The 18274-nt window shown below is 34.2% G+C and overlaps 1 protein-coding gene across 5 annotated transcripts in view; it reads left to right on the top strand.

Moving 5' to 3' along the window:
* FSD1L (fibronectin type III and SPRY domain containing 1 like) overlaps positions 1-18274 on the top strand; it is a 61690-nt gene that overhangs the window by 24712 nt on the left and 18704 nt on the right. For all 5 annotated transcript variants that reach the window (XM_087419361.1, XM_087419360.1, XM_087419357.1 and 2 more), the window contains exons 5-8: positions 7341-7363; positions 11528-11649; positions 16042-16251; positions 17447-17545. In XM_087419361.1, coding sequence (XP_087275487.1) covers positions 7341-7363; positions 11528-11649; positions 16042-16251; positions 17447-17545 — 454 coding nt within the window. The remainder of the gene's footprint in view (positions 1-7340; positions 7364-11527; positions 11650-16041; positions 16252-17446; positions 17546-18274) is intronic.

The raw sequence follows: 18274 nt of genomic DNA, 5'->3' as shown, positions 1-18274 counted from the left end.
TTCTATGAGCTGATTAGGAAAACATCATCACTTGATGCATATGAGCACTGTAACCTAGTAAAATTTGTTCCTAAATGTCCCCATGTGTAGCTTAAGTAATTGTTTGAATATTTTATTAAAATATGAAAATGTAGATCCTTGTTTAAGGGATATGTTTGGTATGAAAATATAAACAGTAGAGCAAGAAGACTGGTAATGTTTTAACCTAGATCCTGGTATTTAAGAGATTCTGAATTCTAGGTTCTAATTCTTATTTTAAGTAGGATTGTTTTTAAATGATTACCAATTTATCAAATTAAATCTATTTTATTTGATGTAAAATAAGGATGTAGAATATATAAAAAATGGTCTGAAAAGAGCAGGAAACTACGCTGTGTAATTAGCAGAATATATACTATTATGTAGTCATTTTATCAAGATAGGATATTTGAGTTTGATACTATTTTCTTGGTCTTTGTGGACTATGTAGTGAGCTGCATTAGTGTTAGAAAGGTGGCTTTATAATCCATTTGTGTCCACCTAATGTTCTCATTTTATGATTTTTCTGTGAACTTAAGGGTAAAAAACTTCCTTGAGAAGGTAACATTTGCTGGCTTATATCACTTCATTTTGGAAATGAACTTTAAAAATTGATTCCTTCTAACAAAATGAATAAAAAAAAGTTGTTTTGCTATAAACCAGTGAACTCTTGAATTTGGAGGTGGGTTGTAAGGAAAAGTTTGTCTTTGCACTTGGTAGGACTTATATAAAGGAATTATGAGGAAAATATATTTTAAAGTTCTTTAAAAGTACAGATATGTCACTTCTTCAGAGGGCATTTATGTGATAACCTCAGATATCTTAAACATAGCCAAAAAGCATGCAGAAAGTAGATGTCTGAGTCATCAAAATCAGTGTCATAGAGTTCATGGCAGGAGTTAATATCCTCTATTCGTGATAGTTTCTCAGAATCTGTTGACTATTAATATGTACATGGTACTACTAAATTTTTAGTTTTTTTTCTTTCTGTTTCCTAGTTGTCAACAGAGTCCCCTTCTAGTGGAGTAGGGCAGCTGTTAATGTCAGGCATAACCATAGCAGCAAGAATTAACAGCTGAGAGCCTGAGAGTAAGGAAGACGACGGGAAAGCTATAAATTGTGGACACAAGTACTCAAAAATAAACTTGAATCCAGTTGCATTTAAATAGAGAATGATGCTTGGAAAAACTGATAAAAGTTTGTTTCTCCCAAGTTTCTCTTCTGTTGACATTTTCAGAGTCTTTCTCTCCCCTTTCTCTCAGAGGCTACTATTCTCTCTTTCTCTCTGCTTTGTTCTTTCCAGCTTTGTTTTCAGCTTTGTTAGAACTTGTTCCTAGCTGATTGTAAATTGGAAAGGTTCTGATAAAATAAGTCACATTGTGGTTTAAATATATTTTCTTAATGTGCCCCTTTGCTTCTTATCTTCCTGTTTTGTCTTGTCTTCCAGCATTTTGCAGTACTGCTTAATAGCTTAACCCATTTGGACTTGTGGTGAAACGAATTATTTGTCAGTGTTTCCTAGCCAGAAATCTGAGTTGATTGTTCAAGAAAAATGCCTGAGAGTTGCTTGCAGTTATTTTCTTAGTATATCCAAGTAATATCCAGGTAATGGTTTGATTCCAAGTCAAAAACTAAGTTCACTCTCCTAGCTGCATGGACTATAGGCTTGCCTCGAACACCTGATTGCTGACAGAAGAGGGAAAGATGACTTTGAAGATTAATTATTGGACTAGCAGTATATTGTTAGATATTTGGAGAAAGAAAATCTTTTAATGTATACTATTTGTGAATATCCCATATTAAAGTGAGTAAATCAGATATAGCTATGCTATTCACCAGACTTAGACAATATGAAAGTAAACAAGTAAATATAGCACAAATGGAAAAGGATTTTAGAACATACTTTCACTGGGCTGGCCCCGTGGCTTAGCGGTTAGGTGCACGCGCTCCGCTGCTGGCGGCCCAGGTTCAGATCCCGAGTGAACACTGACAGACCGCTTCTCCGGCCATGCTGGGGCCGCGTCCCACATACAGTGGCTGGAGGGATGTGCGGCTATGGCATACAACTACCTACTGGGGCTTTGAGGGGGAAAAATAAATTAAAAAAAATAAAATAAAAAGATCATACTTTCACTAATTTTTTTTTAAACTGTTAGAAGTTTGATTGATAGTAAATATATGCAGAAAGATCACCAGCAAATGAGATTTAGATCATTAGCTTTATTTCTGGATGGACAGATAGCCAAACTCCTAGCTGATCTGCAGAACACTGCTTGGATCCTTTGCCAAAATTAATATTCCTATTCCCTCCCTGCCCCCCAAATTTAGAACTTGAGTTCTACGTACGAAGAGAGCTGAGTCAGTCACAATCTTGCCACACAAAACCCACATGTAACCCAGTTGTCAGACTAGAAGAGAAGGAATGGTTACCTGCCTGTGGGTGCCTACAGTGGAATAAAAAGTACGGAGAAAGGTGAAAGAGGAACAGTGTGTTCTGCCTTTGGTCACAGATGAAAAGGGAGAATGCCTTTTGTGTATTTCCCACTTCTGACTCACAGTAACTCACCATTGGAATATTGTTCAGTGAGTATCAGTCTCTGACCGGTGGGAGGAGCAAATAAGGAGAGAGGAGTGAAAGCTCTCTCAGTGTTTTCAAGGGAGTCAAAGTATTGGCAGAAACTCCTGTGGGCTGAAGTCAGGAATGCTGGGAGAGGAGAGGACCTTCAACAGAAGCATGAATGTTTCAGTTATGAAGGCAATTTAAAACAAATCTAAATCTTTGTTAAGAATAGCTCAAACTATAATTTTTCACCTTTATTTTATTTGTGGGTGTTTATGTCGTATAGAAATACAGTCTCTTGTTATATAAATGTACTTTTCATTGATCAGATGTATGTAGTACTGTATTCAAAGTTTATTTCAAGTTATTTACTATGGCTTTGTGAAGAAGACTTTTAAATGATGTGTTTTGAAAAGTAGTTATTTTTATAAACAGGTATATATATAGAAAATATAAAACTTCTAATGTATAGAATCAACTGGTATGCAGTGTTTGTTTTTTTTTTTAATTTGAAAGCTGATATTATTGCCTAAAGGAAAGTAGCATTTTAAAACTCTTTTTCATTCTCTCTGAGTCCCTTTCATTTCCCGAGTTACTCTTTAATATGTTATTTTCGGGGTGAGGGTAGAAGTCTCAATTATATACTGTAAAAAGTATTGAAAAAGTATTAAATATTTGCCCCTTCGTCATTTTCAGATTGTCTCAAGGAAATATTACAGAATTATCTGTCCCATATCTAATAGGAAAATCTGAAGTATAAAAATATAAAACAATGTGAACACATAGACAAGACTGGAAAAGTTTCTCAGTGTTGTGTGGCGTTCAGATTTTTGCTAGGAACTCTATTGGGCTTTACTGCAAATCGAAAGATAAGTCCTTTCAGGAAAATGCCAATTTTGACATCTAGCTTTTGCTAGATTAATTGTTTTGACAGTGGTACTATATTTTTCTCTCAGCAGTTATCCTTCAGAAACAGATATATTCTTATTTTTGTTGCTGTTTCTCAGTGCTCTGATTTTAACTAACTTTTCTCTTGCTGCCTTTTTCTCTATTTCAGCCTGTACTTCAGAGAATTAGATTGTCAAAATGTTTATTTTAGGTAATTTTAAAAAGTTATCTACAAAAAAGATGGCTTAGGATGGACTTTTAGGGTTCGAAGATATCTTAGTGCTCATCATTCTATAGATGAGATAACTGAGTCCTAAAGGAGTTAAGTGACTTGCTGGTTAACATGATGGGCTGAAACTCAGATCTCTTAAACCTTGGTCTAATGCTCCTTAGTTTTTGCTGATGAGTTTCAAAATTTCTGCTGATTGGGAAGAAATTTGGAAATCTCAAAATTTGTTTTGTTTGGGTAAATGATTTCATTGAGTACAGTAAGATCTAAAACTTCTTTATTTTATTATTCCCATTTTAACTGTGTCAAGAAAATACTATTCAATTAGCTACTTCATAAATAGATTTATTTTAGAATACGTTGCTTCTAACATCTTTCTATAAAAGGAGAAAATGAGGATATTAAGAAGAAATATAGAAACAATAAGATTTTTACCTTCCAAGTGTTTGATAAATTCACAGAAGAAAATAGTTTCTATGTTCACTCATTGCAGATTAAAAATGAGAGATTGGAAAAAGATCTGGCTTAACTTCTTTATATTTAATTGATAATTATGAAGAATCATTTGTGGTTACTCCTACATTGTACTCTTAGTACAATTTTATTTAAGGAAGTTTGGCCTCAGGTGACAGATTTCCCCTGTAACTGATATAATAAAGCATCAGAATTGTAAGATTTATTTTAAAAACAATTGAGAGATGGAGGAAGGGAATGAGAGAGAGAGTGAAAGGAGTCATCTCTGATATGAATAGAGAGAAATGAAGTGTTGGCAAACAGGATTTCAGTAGAAGATTGAAATAGAAATAGTGATTGAAGTAGAAAATAGTGATGTTGAGCAAAGTAATATGACTAATGCTTCTTGAAGGCTTTCTGGTAATATACGGTACCATAACCTAAAAATCGAAGCATTCACTGAGGCCTCTTCATAACTCAGTAAGTGGAATTTCATAGATGCAGATAAATGTATTGGAGACAGAGCAGTGGTAAATCCTGAGATTAGTTGGTACTTATTAAGCAGAGATGTTTAGTTGACAAAATGCATCACTCTTGAAGTTGAAACGTAGAGGAATCAAGCAACAAAGTAATATATATCTTTTGGATAGCTTTCTGCTTTGGGAGAAGAAATTCCAGACAATCTATTTTCCAATTTAAGACATTTCTTGAAATTGGGTCCTTTTAGAGAAATAGCTTTCTACCCTTCTATCATTACTCAGAATAACTTCTTCAAGCCTTGTACGTTTACACAGTATACATACTGTAAAATTTCAACCACAGAGGCTTCAGTTTTACCAACTGAGTATGTTTATTTGTAAATACATGGGACAACAGTTTTTCCTAGATTATCTGGCTTTTTATCTATTCTTTTTCTGGTTTGTCACAAACAGCCTAGTACATTAAATGATAACACGAAAGCTTTATATGCGTGTATGTGTGTGCACACTTGCTCACAGACACTAAAAAATGGCATCTTACCAAATTAAGTAAGACTAGACACAAAATTAAATCATTATCGTTGGTTTACAAAACAGTAATGGTCTTCATATTGTTGCGTTATTTGAGAGTGACTAGTAAGTAACATTCCTCTAGCCAAGTTCTAAACCAATTGGGAAATAAGAGAAAACAATCAAGCTGATAAAAGGCCAAATACCAATAAAATGATATTGGAGAATTTGCATTATATTAATGGGCAAGCTTCCTAATACAGTCATGTGTTGCTTAACCATGGGGATATGTTCTGAGAAATGTGGTGTTAGGTGGTTTCGTCGTGCCAACATCATAGAGTGTATTTACACAAACCTAGATGGTATAGCCTACTACACACCTAGGGTATATGGTATTAATCTTATGGGACTATCATTGTATATGTGGTCCGTCATTGACTGAAACATTGTTATGTGGTGCAGGACTGTATTGAATCCTAGAATTAGACAGACTTACCCACCCAGGTATGGTCAGTACGGGGCTACCTCAAGTCTGTGTATGGGGAGCCTGTTTCAGTGATACTGCGTAGGGGGAAAGAACAGAATATATGTTCTCTGTGGGCAAGAAAGCTGCCAGAAAGAGGGAAAGGTGCTCAGCTACTTATTTCTAGTTTCTCCTTTCAAGCTCATAATCAAATTAAGTCATATCACCTCCCCAGGAGAAATGAGAGAATAGAGAGAGACTGAAGGAGTAATGCTAGTGGCACTTACTCCATATGTAAAGAAACGTCAAGTGCAGAGAAGAGTCTCCTCTTCCCCTTCCTGACACTTATATTAAAATCTTTGGTTTGTAATTCTAGCTATAATGACAGTTATTTTGAAAAATCAATGTAATTGACATTCTTAACATTTCTTATCCCTAGTACCAAAGTAGTGTCATAACTTAAAGTTCATATTATAGATGCCACAGAATTGTGTTGTTTGTTGTAGAATGTGGAGCTTGGAAAGGATCTTTAGAAACATTAAGGACCAAAATCCCTTAAAAAAGAAATAGAAAGATTAGTATAGAAGGTCACAGAATTGATTATGGTAGTGCTGGGACTGTTTAATAGGCTGATCTCTTACATCACAATTCTGTTCTTTTGTGTAGAAAGGTTCTCAGACCAAAATATTTTAGGATGGGTATAAAAATAACCAATACCAATAAGAACAATATTAGAACTGGAGAGGTAATAGAAGCATTGCTATATACATCTAATTAATGTTTAGTTAAATTTAATAATTATTAACTATCATTATGTGCCAAGCTTTCTGTTAGACACTGGGGATAGAGTATCAAGCAAGACAGTCATGGTCTACATTGGATGTATCATTAATTACGCTGGTCAGTGTGGGGAAAAAACTTTTGTTGGATATATTGTATTGTAAATGTAAAGGAGACAACAGTTTTTGCGTGTATTTTTCGGTGACTGTACAGCACCAAGTAATAGGTGTGCCCCTTTCTAAACTTGTACTAGCTTTCTCCAAAAAAAAAAGATATTTTATGTGGAGTAGGTTTAAGTTGGCAGCGTCAGTGAAGTCGTCTTGGAAAGACACCATTACTAGAAGTATTCCTCTGGTTTCTCCTCGTCTTAATTTTCGCCATTACAACTGCATTCTTTTGGGGTAAAGGATTGTAGAACTGCAGCCTAGTTTTATATGTTAGCAGGCAAGCTCTCAGAATACAAAGTCCTTGCCCAGTGGAGGCATGTAGAGAAAACTCGGAACAGTCATTGTGAAGTGGTGACAGAGATCTCTGAAGAAAGATTGGAGAGCAGATTTGCAATGTGTAAGAAAACCATCAGAATGCATAGAAATGTGTGCCCCCATGAAGGCCATTGATTGTTTTAGTTGAAGAATGTCAGACTGAATGAAAGTGGAGGTGTGTTTTGATAATCTTAAGGTAAGAAAAAACATTTATAGTCATCTGGAATTAGTTTGGAGTGTTAAATTTTCCTCCTGTAAGGTGGTATATAGGTGGGGTCTGGATTTTCTACTATAGTTCTAACATCACATTATGCAGGCTGATGTGAACTGTACAAATTTCCTGTAATTTATATTTTGGTGAATATGAACTAATCTATTCCAGGGTTTATATCCTAACTTTTCTTGCATGTCACTGCCATTGAAACTTGCATGAAAAGCACTAACTGCCTTCTTTCTCTTCTCCCTGATTTGCTCCAAGGCTGCCAGACAGATCAAGGATAGGTATGGTATAAAACCTACATTTTTATTTAAGTATTGATATTGAAGTCAGAAATGAAATTCAACAACAGTTTCTTATTAGAATCTCGTTGGTTAAAATAAAAATACCTAATGGCCAAGTACATAAAAAAAGAATATGTCTTTTGCATATCTTCTGGAATAAGCAATATATCAGCAAGATTTTTTAAAAACATAGTTGTGGACAATTATGTACTTCCAAAAGAATTTCATTTCTGGTATAATATAGTTAGTTTTCGTACAGTTCTTAATTAGCTATGCTAATGGATGGGGAACTATTTTGAATAATAAAAAATACATACTCTTGGAATGCATTTTTGGTTGTTCTTAAATTTTATAAGCATGTCTTATTTTCTGAGAAGTCACAGCATTTAAATAGTCCTCAAGAGGTAAAGCTCTCTGACTACACCGCTCTTCTGTTTAACACCTTTGTGTTCTTATTCCATCCTGTTCCTGGTGCCATCTCTTTCTATTTCTAATGCCACTATTATCTAGTCTGTGGGAAGAGAAAATTAAAGAAAATGATGAAAGGCTTTGGCTTGAAACATCTTTCTCATTGGTAGAGCCAGGACTAAGAAAGGGAGATTCATGCTGTAATGAATACACCAAAGGGCTGAAAGAGCTGCTGGCAATTCTGGGTGGCTTACCCCGGAAAGGATGGTTTTGATCTGCCTGGCTAGTCGCTGAGCATCGACTGTGATGTTATCACTTAAGGTTTCTTCATTTGAGAATTATGAGATTCTCTGAAAGGCACAGCTCTTCAAAGCACCACTCTGATTCCTAGATTAAATTACTCTTCATTAGATAATTCACAAAATTATTCATTATGGATTGTGTGAAAACCAGTGTCTCTTTTGTTACTCTTGGCTGAAGACTTCAGTTCTGTGTTTCTCTCGGGGGCTTTTATTTGACTAAAGGCAAGATTTACGTGGCAGTTACAGCCTTCTTAGCACAAATATTAATTTTTATATTTTTTGTGTATTTTATATTAGGGAGTGGTTAAAGACATGGATCATTCTTATAAAATCATGGATGTAGAAAGGAGATTGTGAGGGTTTGAAGGTGAAAAGTAATGGCTGTATGAGGAATGGATGCTAGGTAGGTCAGTTTTTTGGATAAGGTAGATTTGGGTTATGTTTGCTGGAATTCACTATGAGTGATCCATCTTCCACCCTGGCTAGATTATTCTTCTATTTAGCCACCTACTCCACTAAGTCCTGCTCTGGTCCCCGATTTTCTGGATTAGAAGTCTCTCCTAATCAGGCTTTGGGCTGTCCAAAGACTTAGCGAGAGACCTTGCAGTCTTCTCTAGTTCCTCTCCTAGGAATCTGTATGATTCTGTGCTTCCCAGAATCCTGTCCTTACCCTTGACCTTTTCTCTTTGTCCAGATTTGTTGGCCAGAATTTAATTTATGATCAGTTTTTATGACTGAATGTGTTCTTCAGTGAAGCTTGACTTCTTTGCCTCTTCTTCTAAGCCAACCTCTTGGGTTGATTTCATCAGTATCCAGGTGATCTCAGGAGTCAGGTTTCCTTTTATCTGTCAGGGCAAACTTGCATTTTTGTTTTTGTTTGTTTTTCAAAGCATATACTTTTTTTTTGGCTTCTCACAAAATTTTTACTCCCTGTCTAAGGAACATTTCTGGGTCTTGGCTTGATTTTTTAAACTTGATTTTTAGCTTTGTAATATCTAGGTTTCTCTGATGTAGTTTTTAGGTGCTCTCCCAGGAAGCAAGCTTCTAGAATTTCATCATTGCTATCTATAATATAAAAATAATTTAAACATATAGTCATAATAAAATAATTATTTTCACTAAAGGAAGAGAGGATTATTCCTTTATGTGAGGGCAGAAATGGTATTTTAAGGAAGAGTGTAAAACATAGCTGAGCAGGGAATCACATATATAAAAATGAAAGTATCCAAGAACTCAGTATTTATCACTTGCTGTGATAGAAGTTATGCAGGAGGAACAGCAGAAGTGACAGGAAAAACTAAAGACAGAAATGAGAAGATAATGCATAGCAGATCTCCAGAACTTGATAAATCACTGGTATACACTCCTGGGTGCTTAGTAATGTTGGAAGATGGTTACTTGAGGTATATTGTAGGATTTATTGCTTCTTGAAAGAAAGGGGTCATGAAAGAGAGAGTCAAGTTAATTAGGTAGTTAGTTTGAGGAAATTGAAAGTGTTCATCCATATGTTTTACAGTTATTTTCTTTTTGCAAAAGTAAAACTAGGAGGAAGGGATCCTTGTATTCAGCTTGTAGTATTAGGAATAAACCAAGAAGGTCGAGGTAAATTAGAACTTTCCTAACCACATGGATACTGTAATGTAGAGACTATCTGTGGATTTTAGATTGTTAGTTTGGGCTTCGAGGCACAATTGTCTAAATATATTCAGTTTAAAAATGAAAAGTTCAGTCTTTTGAAAGATTATAGCATTGTTGTACATCTTACTTGATTTATGGAGACTGAAATTTTTAGTGACCAGACAATAAAAGTCATTATTCTTGTTTTTTAGCTTTGATAGACCTTTCTAATGCATTTTTGGGAGACAGTCTTTTTCTTTGAGGCCATAGTGATTATATCAAGTTGTACAAAGTTTCAGATTTCAGTTCCCTAAAATACTTTCAGATATTTTTTCTCAGCAGTTCTCAACAAACATTTAAATAGTCAGGTTTAGAAGCAGCCAAGTAGGTTCGAACCCATTCATTGATTAGTTGGGCATTTACTAAGTACCTGTCTGAATATGGTTCTTTCAGAAGTCTTCAAATCAAAAGATACTTGGGGCTGTAAAGAACAAAGTATGTAAGACTTAGCCTTTGTTCCTACCTTCTTATTGATATAATCTGAAGTTTTATTATTGAGATCAACAGCTTCAAGTAATATGTATGAAATATTCAGGGTTATGCTTGGCTTCAGTAAGTGTGAGTTCCCTTCCTCATAAATTGTATTTCAGTGTAGCACTTTCTTCTTGATAAATAGATCAGCTATTGTTGACTCATTGTTACTATTGTGATTACTTTCCTAGTTTTAAAATGAAATAAAATAACTGAATACAGCAACAGTTTGACATTTTTCATCCCAAAATAACCGCATACAGCAAGAAGTTTCATATCTTTCATACCATTGATCTCTAGGGTAGATTTGGCATATCTGAATGACTAGGCCTGATATTCTCTTTGTTCCTCCGCTCTATTTACTTCCTCTCCCAAATTGTATACTAGAAGCACAACATTCACGGATAGTACTTTTGTATCATTCTTTGACCAAAGGTAATAAGGGGAGTTACTTTGTGATACTTGTGGAAATTTACTGTAATATGAAAAATTCAAATTTGAGATAAAATGACAAATAGAATATGAGAATTTCTTTTAAACTCCAGTTTTATTTGACAGTACAGTTTCCCCGTACTTTAGGTGGAATGAGGTCTGGTATGACTTCTTTTTTTGTTTTTTATACCACATTCATCTAATCAATATTTATTGAACTCCTATTATTTCCATGGATATGGTTTCACAGGGCTGTTTCTCCTCGTATCCTTCCATGTAGCTGATGTTGATACATTAGAGTGACACCTACTAGCATGGTATTCAAAATCATGATTTCACTTCTCTCCTTTCTCATCCATGCCCTATCTTAAGGAGCTTCCAAGCTATACAATATGTCGACAGTGCACCTCTAGTCTTATTTGAGGATACATGCAGAAGCTGTGACTACTAGGGAGATGTTTGAATCAGGGTGTATGTACGGTTTGTTATTTGGCATATGAAAAGGAGTGAGGCTGGCATCAGGAAGTCAGTGAGACTGAGTGTACAGAGGTTCGGATGACTGTTGGGTCTGTTCAAGATGATTTATACTGGATATTTGTGTCTTCTGATACTTGTATGCAATTTTATGAAACTGGCTGGAGGAAAGTTTCTTCACGTTATCTTAAATGTCTTTAAATGTAAAAACATTTCACAGCTTTTTATTTAATTAATTTTCAAAAGAACTCTAAGAGCAAATTTCTATTTAGTTTTGTTACCTTTGTTATAGTTTCTGAAATCACTAGAGTGAAATAACTTCTATCTTTTCATATTATAAATTAAATATATGATCCTCGCCATTCTTTTGTTTTTGAAAGTGTGTCTTTGTTTGCCGTAGAGTGACAATGGCTTCAGCCTTTCGCCTTTCTTTGAAGCCAAAGGTCAGTGACAACATGACTCATTTAATGGTGGATTTTTCTCAGGAGAGACAGATGCTGCAGACTTTGAAGTTTCTGCCAGGTAAGTACATAGATCACGTGTAAGGTTACCTATGAAAACTTTTTTTTTCTGCAAGATTTTTCTGTAATGAACATTAGAATGTAAATATTAAAGAAGTATAGTGTAATTTTTTTTCTTCATTCAGCTAAGAATAATTAAATTTGCTAGTCTTTATTTTTAGAGAATTATTTTACTGGTAGTAAAAATTCCATTTGAAGAATCCTATCGAGAGATACCTTTTATTGCTAGTTTGGCGGAGAGAAGCAGTATACCATGATGGTTAACACAGGGTTTGGGGACCATACTTCTTAGATTTGAATTCTGGCTGCCATTTATTTGCTGTGTAACCTTGAACAAGTTGCTTAACTTTGCCTCATTTTCATTTTTAAAATGTGATGTTATCTTTCTTGGGTTTTTATAAAGATTAAGTGAATTGAAACCTCTAAAGCGCTTGAAATAGTACCTGGCACACAGTGAACACTCAGTGAATGTTAGCTGCTCTCATTACCATTATGGTTGTGGTTGTTGTTGGCTCAGTTGGAATTTTATTTCCAGTAATAATATGTTAATATTGGCTTATTAGAGTATTGGTATGAGGATATTCCAGTAGCCAAAACCATTTGAAATTGAGTCCCAAATTACTGTCCATTGGTGAAGGAGCTAATTAAGGACCTTTTGATTAGTATTCTCTTTTTAGCTAACATCAAGCAATATTGTTAGTTGATAGGTAAAACAATTTGGACGTAGTGATTTGGGGCATCAGGAAATCTCTTGAAAGTGAAGTGTTTTACTTACAGGTGCTTTTGTAGAACTGGCTTTTATTTTTTGGAGGTTAGCTGCTTTTGAATAGAGAATGTTAATGATATGAAACCATTCTTTTCTTTGAATATTTGGTCAGGGACTTTAAAATATGATTGGAAAGACAAGGTTAGTAGTCATGAAATTATAATGGAAATAGTAAGAGTAGCATAAGTGAAGTGTTAACTTGTGTGGTATAGATCAGAAGTTCTAGAGCAGTTTGCAGAAGGAAAAGATGAGAGAAGGAACCATAGTTGTGGAGGAAGCAAGTATACTTATTGGTGGAGATCTACCTGTAAATTGGCCTTTCAGAATTACTAACCATTATACTTTTATTCATACTACTTCCGAATTCAGAAGAAGAATCAGGAGTGATGGATTGTGAATATACACATGAGTATTATTATTTTGTTTGATAAATAAATTACTAAAAAAGCAATCTTCTCACTATTACTTTCCTTCTTTTGGGTTTTCAGTGACCGTTTAACAGACCAAGGCCATGCCTACTGTACAGTCAAGTAGATTGCATGCACAGTTAGGATTTCTACTTTTGGCAAACTGTTAAGACAGTGTGAAGGAATGAGGTATAATAAAAAACAAGAAACCTTTTTGTGGAGGAGTTTCATCCCAAAGGAAAAGTATAGTAGGTTGTTAAAATTTATGAAAGATGATTTCATATTGCTAATTTTTATATCCTGCTGTAACATAAAATTTCCTATAAGATATAATCAGATTAACTAAAAAAATGAATACCTTCATTCCTTAATAATTCATTCCATAAACACCACAAATGTGCATTATGTATAGGAGGAACATGAGTTGTGGACTTATCTGAGTCTGAAAATGAAAAGGATAATGATGGATGATAATAATTACAAGTCCTTTTCGTCTACTCTAAGCCATTTTTTATACACTGAAATTTAGGGTTTATATCCTTCTCCTTTCTGAGCTTCCACAACTGAGAAACATGTTTGTGACAATGTTGATGCCACTTGTCCTTTTACATTCACATGCAGAGACAACCTTAGTAAAATTCTTGAACCAGTTTCCACACTATTGCTACTGAACTATTGCTCTATGGAAATTGCCGTGAATTGCTTTCCATTCTCATTTCCAAAGAGAGTTCTGCGTTTCCTAAGTAATATTTTTAAGTTACAAGTTTACCACCTTTCTTCTTCCCCTTGAGTATCATTTCTCATTTGATGAACTCTTCTCTTACATCTGTATAGAATTTGGGTGAACTTCCCACATTGTAAATCCAAGTCAACCGTAATTTGACATACAACTCTTAAATTATCTAAATTTTCTTTTTCCCTCCCAAGTATCACCATTTTCTTGGATTTTTTTTTCATTTTCACCTCAGTTACCACTTTTAGCAGTTTGCTTTCTTTTGGGGGCCATTATCCACGAGAAAGAAGAATCTACTTGCCAGTACATTGAGATGTAGGTAGTTAGCCAGGCCCATTAACAAATTGAGTGAGTCTCTCTTTATACTAGCCTCTTGGGACTTTCAGTGCAGGTTTTGACTCAGTGAAATTATAAAATTACTACATGCCATAGGCCTCTACATTTCCTCACATGTAGGCAATGCAGAACATATTAAATTCGTGAATACCCATGGTCTAGTCTCTTGGCAATGAATGGTAGGCTATATTGCTTAAGTGCCAGTAATAGAGACGAACATCTGTTATGGATTATAGGGACAAAAACCCCACAAGATAGATGAAGGAAATTAACCATAATGACAAATGATATATACTTCTTTGGTTGTTGTCTTACGAATTAAGATATATCAGATTTTAAGTATTTATTGTATAATAACGCACATACAAGGGTTGAACTTTGGAGTCTATAGCTAATGGAGATCAATTGTCCCACCTCTCTCCCTCCCTCCCTTTCTTACTAGTTAGGCTTGAAGATTTAAACTTGGTATCAAATTCCTTTCATCTTGCTGTTGATTATTTTATCTAAGAGATTTGTTTACTTTGTTATTTGTTATGTCTCACATTGCTTGCATTTTAACTTATATATGTAATTCTTTTGTTGTAGCTTTTTTTTTAAAATTAATACTTTGCTTTTTAGAACAGGTTTAGGTTAATGGAAAATTGACCAGGTAATATAGTGAGTTACCATATACCCCCTCCTCCCCCCATACAGTTTCTCCTATAATTAACATCTTGCATTAGTGTGGTACATTTGTTATAGTTGATTAACTAATGTCATTGTTATTAACTCAAGTCCGTAGTTTACATTAGGGTTCATTATTTGTGTCATAGAGTTCTCTGGGTTTTGACAAATGTATAATGTTAATGTATCCACCATTACATTATCATGCAGAATAGTTTCACTGCTCTAAAATTCCCCTGTACTCTGCCTGATCATCCCTTGTGTTCTGCAGCCTTGCTATAATTGCTTCTTAGTTCCAGGAATTTTTTTGTTGATTCTTTGGGATTTTCTACATAGACAAGCATGTCATCAGTGAACAAAGACAGTTTTATTTCTTCCTTCCTAATCTGTATACCTTTTATTTCCATTTTTTGTCTCATTTCATTTAGCTAGAACTTCCAGTGTTGAATAGGAGTAGTGAGAGGGAACATCCTTGCCTTAGGGAAACCTATCTTGTTTCTCAACATTAAGTACGATGTTAACTGTAGGTTTTTTGTAGATGTTCTTTATCAAGTAAAGCTCCCCTCTATTCCTAGTTTGCTGAGAGTTTTTGTCATGAATGGGTGTTGGATTTTGTCAAATATTTTTTCTCTATCTTCTGATATAATCATCTGATTTTTCTTCTGCTGATGTGATAGATTACATTAATTGATTTAGAATGTGGAACCAGGCTTGCATACTTGGAGTGAATCTTTTAAAACTCTTTTTTTTAGCAACAAAATGTCTAAATACAATACCTATACAGTTTCACATATTTGAGATACATCTATATCACTGGAAGACCGTGTTCTCCAATTAGCCTTTTGTTATGTAAATGGAACATCTGTTAATGTTGAGGAGCTATGGAAAATCTCTTTTATGGAAAAGAAATTGATTCATGTTCATACATGTTAATTGTGGCTCATTTACCCCAGTTTATTTTAATGAATCATAGAACTCTTTGGAGAAACATGTAAAAATTCTTAAGTATTTTTTGGGGTTGGGGACATTTTTGTTTAGTGCTGAGAAATTACAGTTCTTTGATAAACAAGATTTAAAAAATACATTGGAAACATCTTGAATTATTTTAATAATTAGATTCAAGGCAAGTTAATTTGTTTTGTCAATAGTGATTTAATTTATGTTCTACAGCTGTTTGAAATAGATTAAAAGTATGTGTTGAGAAGTAACAAATTATTCTTGATTCTTTATCCTTAGCACGTTTGAATTGCTTTTTGCCAACTAGGATTGTAATAGCCTTGAAATATCAGTCTATGAAAAAACTTTGAAACATGAATTTTTAAACGGAGCTTTGCAAAAAAATGTGTTGCGGTTATAGGGTATCCCTTCTCTTAGCTTCATTCAATTGAACAGTTCAAAAGCAACATGAAAAAGCGTAGTTTGAATGACAAACCTAAATATTGGATTAGAACTATAATAAATGAGAAATGAGCCTTTTTTTTTCTTCAGTCCCCAAAGCTCCAGAGATAGATCCGGTAGAGTGTTTGGTGGCTGACAACTCTGTCACAGTAGCTTGGAGAATGCCAGAAGAAGATAATAAGATTGACCATTTTATACTGGAATATAGGAAAACTAATTTTGATGGACTTCCACGTGTAAAGGATGAGCGATGCTGGGAGATTATTGATAATATTAAGGGTACTGAATATACACTATCAGGTAAAACGACTGCATTCATGAATCTCGTTCTCAGAAAATAAATGTAATTGTGAAAAATATCTTGAGTTACTATAGAAGATAAAGTTAAGTTTCTTTGCCGAGCTGACTTTTTATATATTCATTATAGAGGTGAATTTCTCTTAAAATATTAAGACAACCTTCATTTTGATTACTTCTGGGTATTTGCCACCTGGCAAAACTATATATATAAAGCAAAAATGAAGGGATGTCTGGAAACGATATTTCAGAGTAACATTTAATTTTTATCTTGGTTTTCTAACAATAAAAAAGTTGGTGTTTTTTTTTAAATGTACACACTACATTTTGGTGATACAGTAAATTCTGTTGCCTTTACCCTTTTATGATACCTTCATGGTACTGCCTAAAGTGACTTGGTATTAGAAATTTGTGTTGGCCTTTTGAAAGTCTTTAAAAAGATATCTCCATATGTAGGAGACTTTGGATATTTGAAATGGCGGAATGTTGGCTGAGTTGTTCAGTGCTTGTTATGCATGAGCAGTACCATTAGTAATGTTACCATTATGGAGCACTTATCGATTTGTCAGGAGCTAGGCTGAAGTGTATGACACACTACATCTCATTTAATCTGTAAAATACATCTTGTTTAGTCTGTACAGTTATGAGGTTGGTTTTATCATTTCTGTTTTACAGATAGAAAACTGTGGCCTCGTCAAGTTGTTGAAGGTCCCATAGTTAGTAATTTTTGGACTGAGATTTTAATCTAGACCTGACTAATTTCAGAGTTTTGCTGTTAGTCGTTATGCTTCACTTTCTTTTTAAATTCATTTTTCACATAAAAAGACAATGTTTCATAAATATAAAAATTCTTTATTTGTCTACTTTCCAGAAATTGAATATGTTATTTTAAATTGTAGCCTCTCTTCTTGAATGAAACATTACTTTTAATGATGCTTGAGAATACCTTTTTATCACTAGGTTTAAAAAAAAAAACCCATTGATAAAACTGTATAGTTTATTTCTTTTGAAAAAAATAATAGATAATCATGATTCCTTTTATTTCGGGCATTGTCATCCTTTTAACATAGATTTGTATGCTTCCTGAGTAAAGAGATAGTTCCAAGGAGGGAAAAATGTCTGTTTGAAGGTTCATACTCACACTTTTGGAGTAGATTTCTTTACTTTTCATATCTGAAAACAATTTTCATTTTTTCAGGCTTAAAGTTTGATTCAAAGTATATGAATTTCAGAGTGCGAGCCTGTAACAAGGCTGTGGCTGGAGAGTATTCTGATCCAGTGACTCTAGAGACCAAAGGTAAAATCAATAGCTATTTATACAGCATAAAACAAAAATTAACATCTGAAGTTATTCAAGACTTTGTGACAGAAAGCATTTCACGTATGGTTGCATTCCTTACACACACACACACACACACACACATACAGAATTCCCAGCAGTAGGAATTTTAATATGGGGAAATTAGGACTACAGTAGTGGTTTTCATTAGTTTTTCCTTTATCATGGTAATCAGATGGGTAAAATAGACTGAGGTGATAGTGTTATATTCTCTGGTGGGTGCTTAGTTTACAAACTTCAGTCTAGTATAAATACATAAGCATCACTGAGATTTGCCTAGAGTTTTCCCAGGGAATGGATTATGGCTCAATAATGGGGAAGTACCTTTTCAGTTTAGTTCGGGTTCTGTCTGTTTTCTTAAATCATATTGTAGATTTTTTATATAGTTTTATATAAACTTTATGTAGTTTTATAGTTTTATTTAAACTTTATATAGTTTATTAATGTTTACAAAGCACTGTCACAGTTCTTCATTTGATTATTAAAACTATCTTGAGAGAATGGTAGGATAGATATTAACAGGAAATTGAGGTTATTTTGTGTTGATGGAGATTCCAGCAGGACCAGTGGCCATGCAAGTACATTGTATTTGGTTGCAGCATAGGCTATATAGAAAAGCATAATGGGAAATATAGTGGGAATTAGTTAATTATGGCCTTATCATTGGAGACTTTAAATGCTAGGATT

Source organism: Ceratotherium simum, chromosome 29 (genome assembly GCF_057802395.1).
Source record: "Ceratotherium simum simum isolate JZ-2026a chromosome 29, ASM5780239v1, whole genome shotgun sequence".
NCBI lineage: Eukaryota > Metazoa > Chordata > Mammalia > Perissodactyla > Rhinocerotidae > Ceratotherium > Ceratotherium simum.
Note: the sequence above shows the minus strand (reverse complement) of the source record. Positions and strands in the feature narration are given on the sequence as shown.